The sequence below is a fragment of the Benincasa hispida genome, chromosome 8 (assembly GCF_009727055.1).
Source record: "Benincasa hispida cultivar B227 chromosome 8, ASM972705v1, whole genome shotgun sequence".
Classification (NCBI taxonomy): Eukaryota; Viridiplantae; Streptophyta; class Magnoliopsida; order Cucurbitales; family Cucurbitaceae; genus Benincasa; species Benincasa hispida.
In genome coordinates, this window is record NC_052356.1 from 16,414,748 (window position 1) to 16,431,789 (window position 17,042).

Here is a 17,042-nt window from a genome sequence, read left to right on the forward strand (position 1 = left end):
TGGGAAGAGAATGGCAAGGAAAGGGCATTATGGTCAAGTGGTGGAAGCAACAATTTGTGTGTTGAGATAATTAATATAAGAATAAGAAGTTTTACACACTGATATTTTTGCATCCCTTGTTTTATGTATCAAACTAAAAAGATAATATTACTATTACTATTGGTATTGAGGTAGTTTTCTATTATTCTCATTATTGCTGCTCTCCTTCTCTCTCCATATGAGTGATGAAGTTCACATTACCCATTCTAAAACCCAGCAATAAACTTATATTAATCATATTTTTCAAGAATATATATTTCCATTCTGTAATTTATATTAATAAAGCTAAATGTTAAGAAAAAAATGTTGTTATTATTAAAGATTGATAAATATTTTTAAAAATTGGGAAACTTTACAAAATTCAAAATCGGGTGAATTCAATAATAGAGGCCTGTTGGCATTCCAGCCTTCCTTCTCCTTTCGGGGCCTACCTGAAGAGAATCTAGTGTTTCTTGGTTGTGAATATTAGGACAACTGCCCCGTGATTTGCTTCGGAACAAAACAATTAGAATTAGGCTTGTTGAACTGGAATGTGTATTATCCATATAGGGGATCTTTCAATGGAGAAGATTCGTCGACCTAAGACGAAGAGAAGGGTCTATCTATTTTGTTTAGTTGTTCAGTTAAACCAATGATTCGTTATTGTAACATAACAAATAGCAACAACCATTTCATCATGCATGCGTATTTTTTATTTTCCAATGGATTTACATCTTTCATTTATGAATTTTTTTTGATGTAGTGAGTAATAACTCTGGTTACTCGTTGTTGATCAAGAATTCTTGTTTAGGCAGTTCATACTATCCATACATAATGTTTTGATCTAAGATTTCAATTCTTTCATGTTTCAATAGTAGTATATTGTTCCATAGAGCCAAGGTCCAAAATATGGAAGAAACTGACAGAAATAGCAAAAAAAAAAAAAAAAAAAGACTTCTATTAGCCTCTAGCAAAAAAGATTAAAATTTTACTATTTTGTGTAAATAGTTTTCCTTATTTTTCTATTTTTGAAAACTTAAAAAATCCAATATTTTTCAAATTATCTAAACATCAAGTTTGTCTCTATTTAACATTTATTTCGTGCGCGTTAAGAGATTCATATCTATATATAGTCCTTCACTTGAGCTTTTAAACTTTTTCTTGGACCAATGTTTTGGGTATATATTTAAAAAAGTAATGGAATGATTGTATTACCAATTTAGTTCATGAACTAGTTCATGTTGGCTTGAATGACAATGATTAATATCTTTCTTATTTACAGAGCTATTCTCAAACGGATCCATTTGGTGTAATACTTGAACAACCTCTTATAATTGGCAAAAAATCGTAGTAGCCGTTTCAACAAAGAGAGAATTAAATTAAGATATTAGGTTTGGACGTTTTCACATACAACCAAGTTTTTGCCCTTTTTTGACATGCAAACTTCATAACTTTCCATCTATTTCCGCTGAACCCTTCCTCAATTAGCCAGTTTCAACCAAATAAAACCTCCATATAGTTTCTTCATTTCTCTCTATGTAAAATATATATGAACTTCTTCTCTTCACATCCCCAATTACCAATCTTTCAAACAAAGGTAAATGAACAATAACATGAATTATTTCAAAGCTCGCCTCACCTTCTTCCTCTTGCTCTCGTTTGCCCTCATTACCTTGGCTCGGATCACGCCCCATTCAGGTATGCAAATTGCTAACTGATCGTGGAAAAGTCTAGATTTGTGTAGCTCGTGTTTTGAATAATGTATATAAAACTAAAATCTAATATCATATCAGAAAGCCAAAACAACACGATTACAATAAATGACTATGCTGATCCAGGAGCTAATCCTAGACATGATCCAAATCAGCCACCAATGATGATAAATGACTATGCTGATCCAGGAGCTAATCCAAGACATGATCCAAATCAGACACCAATGATGATAAATGACTATACTGATCCAGGAGCTAATCCAAGACATGATCCAAATCAGCCTCCAATGATGATAAATCGTATAAAATAAACAAGAATACAAACACAGCAGAGCTAATCAAGACACCATGATCACTACCCCGCCCAACACACACTGACTACAGAAAAATGCCTCAATACCCTGATCCAGGAGCTAATCCAAGACATGATCCAAATCAGCCCACCAATATGATAAATAGATATACTGATCCAGGAGCTAATCCAGACATGATCCAAATCAGCCACCAATGATGATAAATGATATACTGATCAGGAGCCTAAATCCCAAGACCTGATCCAAATCAACCACCAATGATGATAAATGACTATACTGATCCAGGAGCTAATCCAAGACATGATCCAAATCAGCCACCAATGATGATAAATGACTATACTGATCCAAGAGCTAATCCTAGACATGATCCAAATCAGCCACCAATGATGATAAATGACTATGCTGATGCAGGAGCTAATCCAAGACATGATTCAAATCAGTCGCCCCCACCTCGACGGTTTAAGGTTAGCGCTGCCGGTGGCCACGTCAGCAAAAATTCTTAAAAAAATTGCTTACCAGAGAAGGACCTCTTGGCAGACAACATCAGGAAATAAAACATAAACAAAGAATTAAAGATCGTATACTATAAATATTATATTATTGATGTAAATAATTCCATTTGTGTGTTGAGAATGGAATAATATATATTGTGAATGTAATGAATGAACAAAAATAGTATGGTAATGAACCAGAAATGGAATTTTTGTTTTCCTTTTAATTTGGTAACACATATATGCTAATGAGATAGAGAATTTAAATCAAAACTTTGTGAAAAGATATTTGGTATACTTTTCATTTAATCCCTCTTTGAAAATGAAAATGTGTGTGGGCTTGGTTTCATTTTTCTTATGTCACATTTGTAGCTCTGATTTGTAGATGTGCTTCCATATCTAAAATATCTCTTTTCATTATAGTGATTTTTAATATTGAAAAGTTTGAGCTACAAAATTACCTCAGCTTGAAGTCAAAGTAGCTGATTCAAGTTCCTTTCTTGCACCTCACAAGAAAAACATATTTCTGTTAAAGAATTTTCAAAATATAACTAATTTCACTTTACTGTTTGTTTAAAACAACAGATCAAAATCATGTATAAATAATAATATACCAAGAGAAGTAAAAAGTGAATGTGTGAGTGATATTCATATGTGAGTTTGTTTCTCTGTAAAAAAAAGATGATAAAAAGCTGAATAAAAGAAAGACTCGTACCTTTGAAGAGTGGATGTAGGTCTGGAAGACTGAACCACTATAATCTCTATGCATTTCTTCTCCTCCTCTTCATTCTTGGTGATTTACATGCTGAAAATCAGTCATATTTCTCATCGATTCACTCAGAAAATATAAGAACGTTAGAGAGAGGTTTGAGAGAAAGTCTAACCCTAGAGAGAGAGCTTGAAAGAGAAAAATGAGAATAATTCGTACATACCAAAGCTTTTTCTTCATCTAAAATTTTTCTCTTTAGCAACATGGCAAAACAAAAATCACAAGTAACACCTACCGTCGAATTTACTTGAGCCAAAATACAAACCTGATTTCTTTTGTGTTTTTTGTTTGGGTTGAGGTCTAGTTCTAAAAGGGCCATTTTATTACAACAAATGGTATCGGAGCCAGTCCTCCAAGAAAGCTCCAAGATTCTTCAAGAAACCTGTCAAGAAAGATCAAGAAAGTCAGAAATGGCAGTAGCTTGGTATAAGATGGAAAAATTCACAAGAAATGAGGATTTTTAGCCGTGAATGAAGAAAATTCAAGCTTTTCTGGCTTCACAGAAGGTATTAAAAGCTCTTGATGATCCTACTAAATCCTTGAGTGATACTCTCATTGAATCAGAAAGACATAATATGAAGCAAGTGGCTTATAGAGCATTGATTATGAATATTTTAGATAATGTTCTAAGGCAAGTCATCAACGAAAATGCAACTTATGAAGTGTGGGAGAAGTCAAAGAAGATTTATATGAAGAAAGATGTACCTAAAAAGCTCTATGTGAGGGAGAAATTGTTCTCTTTCAAAATGAGTTCTTCAAAGTCCTTAGACGCGAATCTTGATGAGTTCAAAAAACTCACCAATGAGTTTGCTCAAATAAGGGACAAGCTGGGAGAAGATAATGAGGCAACAATCTTGATAAACTCTTTACATAAAAACTATAAAGATGTGAAAGAAACACTGAAATATGAAAAGGACTCAATTTCTGTTGATAATGTAATTACAACCTTGAGAATTAAAGAACTAGAACTTAAGGTTGAATCTAAGGGCAGTGGTGATGTTGAATCTGTGGGGTTTTATGTCCTAAAAACTCGTAGTTTGTAAAATGATAAACATTTTCTATTATCAATATACTTGTTATTTATCTCTATGAAAGTCTAAATCCAATAAACTAAGACCCATGACTATTGTATGAGTACTTGAACTTTATGTGGAGACATAAGAGTGGATTGGGTTTGAGTAAATAGTCAAAATGATCTATAGTACATGAATGAAGTTGGATACCTTATTATGGTAACACCATTGGATGCGGCCTACTCTGTAGTTGTTACAAAGAGTTGTAAAGTATTACATACGATGTGATCCTAATTCGTACATGTTATGACACGAGGGGTGGGGGTGTCCTATGCAATGAGTTTGCATAAGATCAAGACCAAGAAATAAGTCACTCTTACTTTATGACGTTGTTTACTATTTAAGACTGACTATTTCACCTAGATGACCTAGGTAACTCGATCTTAATCCTGAGCTAACTATGAACTCATGTTTATTCAAGACTCCCATTTCAAGGGTAAGACCGGATATATAGTTGGGGACATAGGGTGCAAGAAGAAGTTCACACTTACCCGATTTAGGGATAGGAGAAAGGTTGTTCTCTCAAGTACTGAATCCAGGTCTTGAACAAAGGGCCTCACCCTCTCACTGGGTTGAGAGAGTTTGGTCTAACGAGTTTAGCCAATTAATCCTGGATCGTTGGAGCCTATGATCTGTAGGTCCACGAGGTCCTCCTACTAGCTCGTAACGGACTAGCTCTAGAATAGCGTGATAAGTTAATTTGAAACGTTCAAATTAGAATTGAGGGAATTAGTAATTATATGAGATATAATTATATGTTTAATTTTAGAATTAAAAGGAATAGGAGAATTTATATATTTAAATATGATTTAAATATATAAAGATGGATATGTGTTAACATTAATTTAATATTTGATACTAAATTAATTAAGTTTTATTTAATAATTAATTTATGAAATTAATTAAACTTTCATTTTTAAAATCAAAATAGATTTTATAAAATCAAAATTTGATTTTTAGATAAAATTGAAAAATTAGAAAACAAAAATACTTAAAATGGAAAATGAAGTTTTTCCATTATCCATCATCAAGTAGCTCACTTAAATGGCATTATATTTACCTTGTCTTCTCCAAGCATGAGCTGCAACTCATACAACTCTTCTCTTTGCATGTTGATCTTTAATATAATGAAGAGATTGGAATGAAAATTGGGCATGCAATCTATAGAGTTTTGAGAGAAAAACTGGTTTGAAGAAAGGTTCTTTAACAAGGTTGCAGCAGTGAGTTTTTCTCTTTCATCCCTTGATTCAAGCTTATTTTGAGTCCCACAACTCAATCTAGAGCACCAAGAGAATAGTGGGGAAGATCTTGAGGTGGTCTACAACAAGATATGGAGAAGATAGCAGCTAGAGATGGAGCTTTGAAGAAGTTCTACAAGAGGTATGTCATGAAACTCACTTTTTCTGCAAAAACATGCTTTATATTTTGCCAAAATTAATGAATTTGAATGCTTAGATGATCCTTGTGCTTCCGTTGCTGTTGATACAATCCTACAGAATCACTGTTTACAAAAGGAAAAACATTCTCAAGAAAGGGAAAATCTCACTTTCAGAAGGGGAATAGTGCACAGAGGGATAAATCTTTTCTTAAATGTTGATTTTGTCATAAAGAAGGCACATTTCAAGAGAGATTGTCTTGAGAGGAAGAAGAAACTATACAGAAAAGACTTCAAGAAGCCAAAGGAACATGGTAGAGGAGATGTCTCTGTTGAAGAGGATGGACTTGAATTCATAGAAATCCTTGTAATCATTGAGAAAAAAGCAAATGACCATAAAACTAAAAAAGATTGGGTGTTAGACTCTGGTTGTACTTATCATATGACATCCTTAAAGGCATAGTTTATCTCCTATAAATCATTGGATGGTGGATCAGTGTTTATAGGGGACAATTATGACTATAAGGTGTTTTGAATAGGCTCAGTGGTGCTTAAACTCCAAGACAGTAGAGACATACTTCTCAAGGAAGTAAGGCATGTTACATAACTCAGAAGAAGTCTGATCTCTATGGAAATGCTTGATGATCAAGATTGTTCTCTTGTTGGAAAGAATAGAAATTTAGAGATCATGAAGGAAGGGAAGACTGTTTTTACTAGAACAAAGTCTAATGGGCTTTATTTTGTTAAGAATGTCACTTTTCCAGCCCAGTCTGGTGTTGTTCAGAAAGAAAAAGTGGATGAGATTGATTTGTAGCATAGAAGAATCTAACATATAAGTGAGGGGAGGATTCAAGAACTATAGAAACAGAGGCTAATCAAGTTAAAGGGTACTAAGAGGCTTAAAAAAGGCAATAGGATGACTCGTCACTTGATATGCGGATGTTAAATAGAAAGCACTGACAACAACTGTAACAACAAAAATACCAACAACAAGGAAACAAGTAGAGACATACAGTAGTTGGTAATCCAGTTTGGTGATAAACACCTACGTTTAGGGGCAGAGTGCCCAAGAAATATAATCCACCAATATTAAAGAGTTAAGTAGTTGAAGAATATAAAGACTCAAGATCACAAGATTCAGTGGAAAACAGTTGAAGAATACAAAGACTTAAGATCACAAGATTCAGTGGAAAGTAGTTGAAGAATACGACCACCGAACGAAGAAGTTATTAAATCTCGACTTGAGCCATCAAGATGAGAAGTGGTTGTGGTAGTTTTCAGATTAGGAACATGGTGACCCTGCAGAAGTTTAGGATTGATGGATAAGAGACTTGGAGATAGGCCAACAACATTTGAAACAGTGAGAAGATCAGGCTTCTGAGACAATAGGATACCATAGATAAGGCGAGGAAAACAAATAGGCAATTTCAGAGTTGTTTACCCAATGTGACGTTTAATCTAATTGATTACAAACACACTATAATTGAACTGTGATCTAGTCCCAGTCTGTTACATTAAAGTACAAGAGCAATAGAAAAACCAAATTTGTGCGAAGAAGGAAACCAATCATAAATTCCAACCCTATGTAAAAAGGCATATTTAACACTTATAACAGCAATAGACAATTGACCCTTACGTGGCCAAGTGGAACGAGCTCCTCCAGTCAACTCAAACACGAAATCTCTTAAAGAAGGACGTTGTTCTCTCACATTTTTAGGCACATTACGACAAAGAAATTGGTTGATCACAACAGTAGAGAAAACAAAAGCATGTCATCTAACGTGTACCTTCTGAAAATCTGGACTAGTTGATTCTGCAAATTCCTTTGGAAGATTCACAATGAATTCAAGAACCAGCTGAGGATAGTAGGGCCCCAAGTTCAAAACAGTTTTTTCAAGACCAGTAGTTTGATTCAATTCCATAAGCTCAGCACATTCTTGAGTACGATCAGATAATTCTTTCTCATCCACAATATTTCGTTTTACAATATACTTCCACAAACTTGCACTCTCTTTAATGTGAAAGAGATGCCATCCAAAGGCACAGAAGGGATATTAGTCACAGATGGTTGTTTTCTTTTGGCCTGAGTAGTGGCCCTAGTGACTCGAATAGAGCCTGTAGCTTCTTTGTCTAAGCTGCTCTTGAAACCTAGTCATAGGCTTCCTCAGAAGTAGATTGCTTAGAAACATGATCAGAGGACTCAGAAGAAGTATCAACATCATCATTACCATCTTCAGAAATACCAACACTATCAGCAACTTTCTTAGATTGAAATCCAATAATAGAGATATCATCTTCATCACCAGAATGAGTGAAGCGAGAAGAATTCTCTAAACTCGGGTTGTTGGAATTAGTGTCAACTTCAAATTCATCAACATTTTTCACATTCTCAAGAGTTGCAGAGGTAAAAAAAATCAACATTATCAAGATTTTGGTTAGGTAAAGTGGAAGAATCATACAGAGTCTTGACATTTTCTTTAACATTTTGAGCCTCGTCACTAGGCCCAATGCCAATAACAATCGGAGCCATAGGAATGCTTTATGAATCAATAACATCGAGTACAGAGGAGGCCAAAACAATATTCTCAACCACAGACTTCAAAAGAGTTTCATTAGAAGTATTTACGTCATCAATTCCTTCTAAATTAGCAAAAATTTCAACATTATCATGAACTGATATTACAGGTGAAGTGGAAATAGACAACTTCATAGATTCATGATAATTCGGAATAACAACATTAGAACACAACTTAGGAGCAGGAGTCTGAATAGTTGTATCAACGTCATCAACTAAACTACCTTCGAAAACCCTAGCATCTATAGAAGGTTAAACAATCTCTTTAGGGTTTCTAGGCCCGACGGTATAATCATGTATGCGATTAGACTCACCAAGGTTTTTTTTAGAAACAATTTCAACACCAACCATAATTAAATCAACCATCGTTATGGATGATGAACTTACCTTTTCTTTCTTTTTAGTTTCAGATGGCTTACTGGCTCAAAAACGTTTTCTTTTTGCTAAGGAAGGTTGAACCCCAACTTCCTTAATTTCATAAGGAAAATCTCGCACACGAACACCATAATGTTTTGTAGAGGGCAGTGGAACTTCATCAGTAACATGCATCTTACCCTTAGCCTTTTCTTTGTATCTTACCATTTTTCTGTCAGATGTGTGAGTGTTGGCGAGTACTCACCATTAGAGATGACTGAGTGAGATAATCAAGAACACAAATATTAAACAGAGGCAGTTGAGGGAGAAAGAAACCATAATGTAACAAGGAAACCTGTCATGATCAAACCTCCTATAATTTGAATTCAAACAGAAATCTGATGTTAAAATCCGATTAAACTTCCCTGAGTTATCACCAACCATAACTAAGGAAATTAATTGCATGACCTGCCTTGTAGACTTCCACTGATGGGCCGAGATTCTAAGTTGAATGGACCAAGACTGTAAACATAGAGACCCAAGGTTGTCCTTAGAACAAAACAATCAGCATCAAGAGCACTAGTAAAAATGTTAGCAATTTGATTTTTTGTGTTAATGTGCTCTAACACAATCTATTTACTTTCAACAAGATCACAAATAAAATGGTGTATGATGTCAATATGCTTAGTTAGACTGTGTTGAACTAGGTTTTTGGATATATTAATCACACTCATATTCTTACAGAAAAGAGTCATTACATCTTTCATACTTCATTAACATTTGCTTCATTCAAAGTATGAGTATAACTACTCCCCACAACAACATATTGCGCTTCAGCCGTAGACAAGACAACACAATTTTGTTTCTTGATAAACCACGAAATCAAGTTGTTTCCTATGAAGAAACAACCTCCAAAAGTATTCTTTCAATTTTTTTAGCTACTTTCCCAATTACATCACAATAGCCAACTAGAGAGCTACTGGTATTCAAGGGTATACAATAAGGCATAATCACTAGTTTCACTTAATGATTCTCTTTGCACTGAGTAAATGACTGTTTTTAGGATAAGATTGATATCTAGCACATATACCAACGACAAAGGCAATTTCAAGTCTTATGGCAGTCAAATAAAGAAAACTCCCAATGATGCTCCTATAAAGACTCTCATCAACATTAGTCCCAACGGAATCTTTTGACATTTTTACATGAGTTTGAGTAAGAGTTCTTTTAGCAATGGCACTTTTAAGGCCAAATTTCATTATTAAGTTCTCGACATATTTATTTTATGATATAAAGATTCCCTCATTAAGTTGTTTGATTTGAAATCCTAGAAATAGGATAGTTCTCCTACCATACTCATTTCAAGTTTATCCTGCATCTATTTCACAAAGAGCTCAACCATCTCCTAAGACGTCCCTTCGAAAAAATTTCATCAACATAAATTTGAACAATAAAAAACCTTTTACCAGATCTCTTTACAAAGAAAGTTTTATCAACTCCCTCTCATATGTACCCATTGTTGACAAGAAATTGGGTTAGACGCTTGTACCATGCTCTGAGAGCCTGTTTGAGACCATAGAGGACCTTGTTAAGTTTACACATGCTTAGGGTGAGAAGGATCCATAAATCCTTTGGGTTAAGCAATATACACTTCCTCATTTCAAATTCTGTTCAAGAAGGGACTTTTCACACCCATCTGATGTTAATTTAAACTTCAAAAGACAAGCAATGCCGAGCAAGAGTCTAATGGCTTCTAATCTAACAACAAGAGCGAAGGTTGTTGGGATTGATGCCCTAAATCTCGTAGAGTCCTGTAGTTTGTAACTATATTGTACAAATATTTTATTTATTTAATAAAATATGAGATATTTTATTTGACATTTAGTAACATTAAACCTAACATCCAAGGTTATCATATGTAGCTTAAACATGTATGTAGAGACATACATGTGGATAATTTTTAAGTGACAACCTAAATGGTCTGTAGTAGATGGATAAGGTTGGATACTTTATCTTGGTGACACTACGTGTATGACCTGCTTTGTAGATGTTACAATTGTTGTAAAGTGTTACAATTGATCTGATCATGATTATTCATGTGGAGACATGTGAGCGGGGGTGTTTTATACAAAGGAGTTTATATAATATCGGACCCCAAAATGACTAGTCTCATTATATAACACCATTTATAATAGAGACTTACATTTCACCAGGATGACCATAGGTGATATGACCTGAATCCTAAGTGAGTTATAAACTCCTGTCTATGAAGGTGGTCCTTTGATTTACATGGGTGAGAGTGGCCATTAGGCTGACTTAATAAGCCTACCATTTTAGGAGATTCGTCTGTTTGAGGAGCTAGGAACAAAGCTATACAAGATGAAATTCACTTCTTCCCTAACGTCGGGGTAAGTAGATAAATTGCTCCCTTAAGGGTTGATTCTGGGACTTGAATAATGTGGCACCACACCCTCTTTTGGCCCGAGAGGGGTTGATCATAGTTGGACTATGACTTATTGTTCATTAGAGAGATCAATGGTACTTAAGGAGTTAAATATAACTATATGGGCAAAACGGTAATTTTGGTCTAGCTGTACTTACGAGCAATTTGTGAAGGGTCATCGCATTGTTGACTGGTTATATCCAATGGATACAAAAATAATTTAATTAAAGAAGTTTAATTAATTATTCAAGTACCATTGGAGCTTCATGCTATAGGTCTATGAGATCCCCTCTATAGCTCAAGAGTGATTTATGAGAATCAATTTTGGATTAATTTGAATTGTACAAATTAATTGAGGGAATCAATTATATGTGATATAATTAATTTCACTTGATTATCTATGATATAATTAATATAACGTATTTGATCTGTCTCTTATACACATCTAGATGTGTATAAGAGACAGGGTTATATGTTATATTAGAAATAATATATGGTTATATATATATTAAAATTATTTTTAATTTAATTTTATTTTAAATTAAAGGGAGGGAAATAACTTCCCACCCCTTAATTCTCTCTGTATAATCGTGAAGAGTGGGGAAATTATTGCTTCTTCTTGACGTGATTTTGATGTATCTTCTTCACAAAAGACCAAAAAAGTGTTTTTTATCGCTCTAGCAAAAATCTCCTAGATCTTTTCCTCTCTCAGTCTCTCCCTCTCAAAAAAATCTTAGAGTCCACAAAACTCCTTAGTGATTCTCATCACAATAGAGAATACATGGGATTCTAATTGGTGGTGCCCAATTTGGTTTGTTTGTGTTTTGATTGTGAGCATTCTTGGAGAAAAGAATCACGTGAAGAAATTTGATCTTCAAAGGTAAGGATTTCTAAACCTTATTCTTCCTTTTCCTTTATTATTAATGCATGCTGTAAATTAGCTATTATGCATAATATTCTGTATTCTGTAAATTTTATGTCATTCTATGAAAATAAAAATTGGGATGATCTCCATGTTTTCGCTTAGGGCCTTCACAGGTTCCTTCAAAGGTTTCATCAAAATCCATACCTTCAACTTGTGTGTATCCTCGAGCCACTAATCTTGCTTTATTTCTTGTCATGTTTCCATTCTCATCAGACTTGTTTTTTAAAATCCACTTTGTGCCAATAACATTCATAGATTTAGGTTTGGGGACAAAAGTCCAGACGTCATTCCTCACAAATTTTCCAAGCTTCTCTTGCATGATATTTACCCAACATTCATCTTCAATAGCTTCTTTGACATTTTTTGGTTCAATAGGGGAAGTGAAGTAAATGTTGCTGATCATGTCAAGATAATTATCCTTTTTTTGGTCATCACTTCTTCTTCCATGTTCCCAATAATATTACTAGAAGGATGATTTTTATGAACCCTGCTGAAAGGTTGTTTGTTACTAGCTTCTGCCTGCTCTAAGGTATTATGGTTAATCTCCACTAGATTTTCTGAATTCATATCTGAAGACATGTCTGAAGACATGTCAGACGAGATGTTAAGCACATTAGTATTAACAATTGGAGTGATATTGAGATCTTCTTCTTCAATAGGAGGAGAACCAGAGGATGCAACATTATCATCAATTATAACATTAATAGACTCCATTACAGTATGAGTTCATTTGTTATAGACACGGTACGCTCGACTATTTGTGGAATATCCAAGAAATATCTCTTCATCAGACTTGGAATCCCATTTTCTCTTAATCTATCTATCAACAAGAATGTAACAGACACTTCCAAAGACATGAAAATATTTTACATTAGGTTTTCTACCTCTCCATATTTCATAAATAGTGCTTGAAGTTCCCGATCGTAAGACCACTCTGTTATGTATATGATAAGCCGTGTTTAAAGCTTCTGCCCAAAAGTGAAATGACAGATGTTTTGCATGCATCATCGCATGAGCCATGTCCCGAAGAGTTCTATTTTTCATTTCCACAATTCCATTCTGTTGTGGTGTAATAGAAGCTAAAAATTCATGATGAATCCCAGTAGACTGACAAAATTCAGTGAATTGAGAGTTTTTAGACTCCCTACCATGATCACTTCGAAAACATATCACGTTAAGATCTTTCTCACGTTGTAGTTGAAGGCAGAGAGCACGAAAAAATAGAAAAAATATATGATTTTTCACGAAGAAAATGCACCCAGGTGTACCTGGAGAAGTCATCAACAATAACTAGAACATATCGTCCGCCACCCAGACTCTCAGATTGCATGGGTCTCATCAGATCTTTATGAATAAGTTCTATAACACAGAAAGAGTTTGAGTGGCCTGATTGCTTATGAGAAGCATGAGTTTGTTTACAAGATAAACAATCTCCACAAATAGTTCTAGAAGAGGCTGATAAAGAGGGGATACCGATTATAACGCTAGTTGTAAGAATCTTCTGAATAGTCTTCATAATTACATGCCCAAAACGTTTATGATATAGGCTTATTTCATCTTGTCTAGAGATATGACAAACCTACAAAGAATGATTAAAACTCCACAGATAACAATTATCAGAACGAAAACCTGTCATAACGAGAACTTTAACATTATTTGTGATAACACATTTGTCTTTGGTAAAGCTCACATTCAATCCCTGGTCACACAATTGACTAATTCTAATAAGAATTGTAGTAATACCTTCAACCAACATTACATCTTTCAATGGAGGAAGACCCATATAATTCATTTTTCCTTTCCCAATGATTTTTTCATAAGCACCATCACCGCGACCTTTCTGAAATTGACAGATTTGAGATTTGACAAATGACAATTTTAACCAACCATGTACCTAGAGCTTTCACTATCAAAATACCAATCACTTTTAGCAGAATATCTGAGTGAAGTTAGAGCAATATTACATTTGTTCTGAACATTTTTCTCTCTCCACGCCTATTTAATTCTTGTCTAATTTTTGTGATGGTTCTGTGAGAAGTAGGGAGCATTCCTAGAATAAGTGGGTCTGTAGAGAATCTTCATTAATTGATAGTAAAAAAGACATTTGTGCCCCGCCTTTCCATAATAATGACAAACCCATCTTAGTCTAGTCAAATGATTATCTTTCAATACAGTGTTGTTGGTAGATGTACCTATAAAGCCATAAGACTCGGGATCTTCAGCTCTTACAAACTCAATCTTTTTCTTTCCTTTTAGTTTCGATTGATTGTAATTCTGACTTCCTCTTTTAGAAAAGCCAAGCCTAGAGTTATCACCAGTAGATTTTTCTTCTATCAAAATTTTTTCTAGAGACACAGTGCAGTATTCAACATTCTGATATTCTTGCATACTGAATCCTTTTCAACTTTAACTTGAGAGAGTTCACGCTTTAAATCTACAATAATAGATATAAGTCTATGATTGTTAGCTATCGAAGTATTAATTCTTACTTTCTGTATATCAAGCGCTTTCTGATTATCTTGCCATTTAAGAAAAAGAGTATGATAAGAAGGATCTGTAGACTTAATTCCTGCAGTATCATGATCGATTTTGCCATACACATCATATTTAGAAATATCACTTGATGAGGTGTCCAAGGAGATATTGCTAACAAGTGCTTTGACATCATCCTCTGAGTCACTACTATCTTTGGATTCAGTATTAGACAAAGTTAATACATATCCTTTGCTCTGTCTCTTCAGAAAAGTGGGACATTCAGTCTGCATATGATCAAATCCACCACACTTTTGACATTTGAAGTTCTTTTCTTTATGCGGGAGTAGATTACCTGACTTGTCAGCTTCATTTTTACTATTATGAGATCTAAATTGATTAAGAGGAGTAAAACCACCAGACTTGTTGTTATTGTAAGAGCCAGAACTCTTACGAAAACGTTTGAGCACATGGTTAAACTGTTTTTTAAGCAAGGCAATCGATTCAACAAGAGGATCTTCTGATTATCTATTGTCACTAATCAACTCTTCTTTAACTGCAGTATGAATGGCAATTTTCTTATTTTTCTTTTCGACTTTTCCATCAAGAGACTTTTCAAAAGTAAGTAAGGAGCCAAATAATTTGTCTATTCTCAACTTTGTTATATCTCGAGCTTCCTCAATGACGATGAATTTCATGTCAAATCTCTTGGCTAGAGTTCTAAGTAGTTTCCTAACAATTTTTTCTTCTGAAATCTTCTCTTCGAGAGCAAATGACTCATTTGCAATATCTAGCAAATGTACATTGAATTCAACAATGGATTCTTCATCGTGCATTCTAAGATGCTTAAACTTTGATGTTATCAACTGCAGCCTAGACATCTTTACTTTAGACGTTCCATCATGAGCAACAGACAAGATGTCCCATATCTCCTTAGCTGAGACACAGGTGTTAATTAATATGAATATGTTGCGATCTACACCATTGAATTCAACATTCATAGCACAAGAATTTCCCAAAGAGGCTTCATCTTCTTCTCTAGACCACTGAGATTCTGACTTTAAAATTTCCTTTCCATCATCAGTTTTGATGGTAGGATGAGTCCATCTAGATACAACAGCTTTCTAGGTTTTGCTGGCAAATGACTTCAGAAAAGCAGTCATTTGAGCTTTCTAGTAAAAATAGTTTGTTCCATAAAAAATAGGTGGACGAGTGAAAGAACCTCCTTCCTTGATTTTGTCCATGATTGAAGCACCTGAGATAAAGGTGACCCACTCTGATACCAATTGAAAATGGCAATAGAATGACTCATCACTCGATATGCGGATGTTAAATAGAAAACACTGACAACAATTGTAACAACAATACCAACAATAAGTAAACAAGTAAAGACACACCACAGTAGGTGACTCAGTTCAGTGATAAACACCTACGTCTGGGGGCAGAGTGGCTAGGAATGATAATCTACTAATATTAAAGAGTCAAACAGTTTACCACGTAATACTTATCTGTAATACATCAACTGCTACAGTGGCTCACATAGAGCTTAACTCACACGTCACCTAAGCTCCCTTTCGATGTGAAACTTCTTTTCAACTGAACTTAAGCTCCCCCTAAGTATGTTAATATTAGCATCTGACACTTCGACACCTGACAGTGTGTGAGACTCCTCTCAACTTGATTATATTCCTCTTGGATTTGCAAACTCCATTCATTGAAAAATCTTAGGTCCTACTAAGATAGAGAACTTCTTCTCTAAAGCTGAGTCTTAGGCTCCCCCTAATATCGAGAATCCTTTCTTTGGCAACGATGGCTTAGGCTCCCCCTAAGACCGTGAAACTCTTTGAAGTGTTGCACTCAACAGATGACGAACATGCATAGCAGAATAGTGAACAAACGAGCAAGAACACGATGTAGAATAGTTTGGTCGAAGTATAGAAAACGTCTTGCTCAATTAAAAAAATGCAGAAGCCCTAAAAGGATTGCAAAATGTACTTTAAATAATTGAATTCAATCAAGGAAATAAGTACTTATTTGGAATAAACAGTCGCGCTTCAAAAAAGGAACAAATTAGACTAAATATCACATACAAATATTTTTCAGATTAGAAAAATATTCTGAAAGATAATATTTTGATGTCACAACTGGATGTTAAGACTTTATTTGAGACATCTGCAGAACCACTGTCTTAGAAAAAATTATAAAACCAACAAACTAAATCTCCAACAAGGTTGAATTTCTGTGAAGTCTAAAAGACTAAAGTTTGTGAAAGGGACTCATACAACCACTAAAATTCTAAGCTACATACACATTGTTTTATGGGAACATGCAAGGATACAATTATGGAGTGACTCAAAGTATTTTCTCTCCTTAATATATGATTACTCAAGGAAGGTTTGGGCGTATTTACTAAAAACTAAAGACCAAACCTTTGACAAGTTTAAACGTTGGAAATCTATTGTTGAGAGTCAATCTAATAAGGGAGTTAAATACTTGAGGACAGACAATGGACTAGAATTCC

General features: G+C 34.5%; 1 protein-coding gene across 1 annotated transcript; it reads left to right on the plus strand.

Moving 5' to 3' along the window:
• Window positions 1–1,631: 1,631 nt before the first annotated feature.
• Window positions 1,632–2,547, plus strand: LOC120083944 (circumsporozoite protein-like). Its single transcript, XM_039039853.1, has 3 exons — window positions 1,632–1,716; window positions 1,812–2,030; window positions 2,330–2,547. The coding sequence occupies exons 1-3, from the start codon at window positions 1,632–1,634 to the stop codon at window positions 2,545–2,547; spliced, it is 522 nt and encodes a 173-aa protein (XP_038895781.1).
• Window positions 2,548–17,042: the final 14,495 nt, after the last annotated feature.

Coding starts and splice junctions, on each gene's coding strand:
- LOC120083944 (XM_039039853.1), top strand. CDS start 1,632: ATGAATTATTTCAAAGCTCGCCTCACCTTCTTCCTCTTGCTCTCGTTT. Junction 1,717..1,811: donor TCGGATCACGCCCCATTCAG/GTATGCAAATTG, acceptor ATATCATATCAG/AAAGCCAAAACAACACGATT. Junction 2,031..2,329: donor GCCTCCAATGATGATAAATC/GTATAAAATAAA, acceptor ATACTGATCCAG/GAGCTAATCCAAGACATGAT.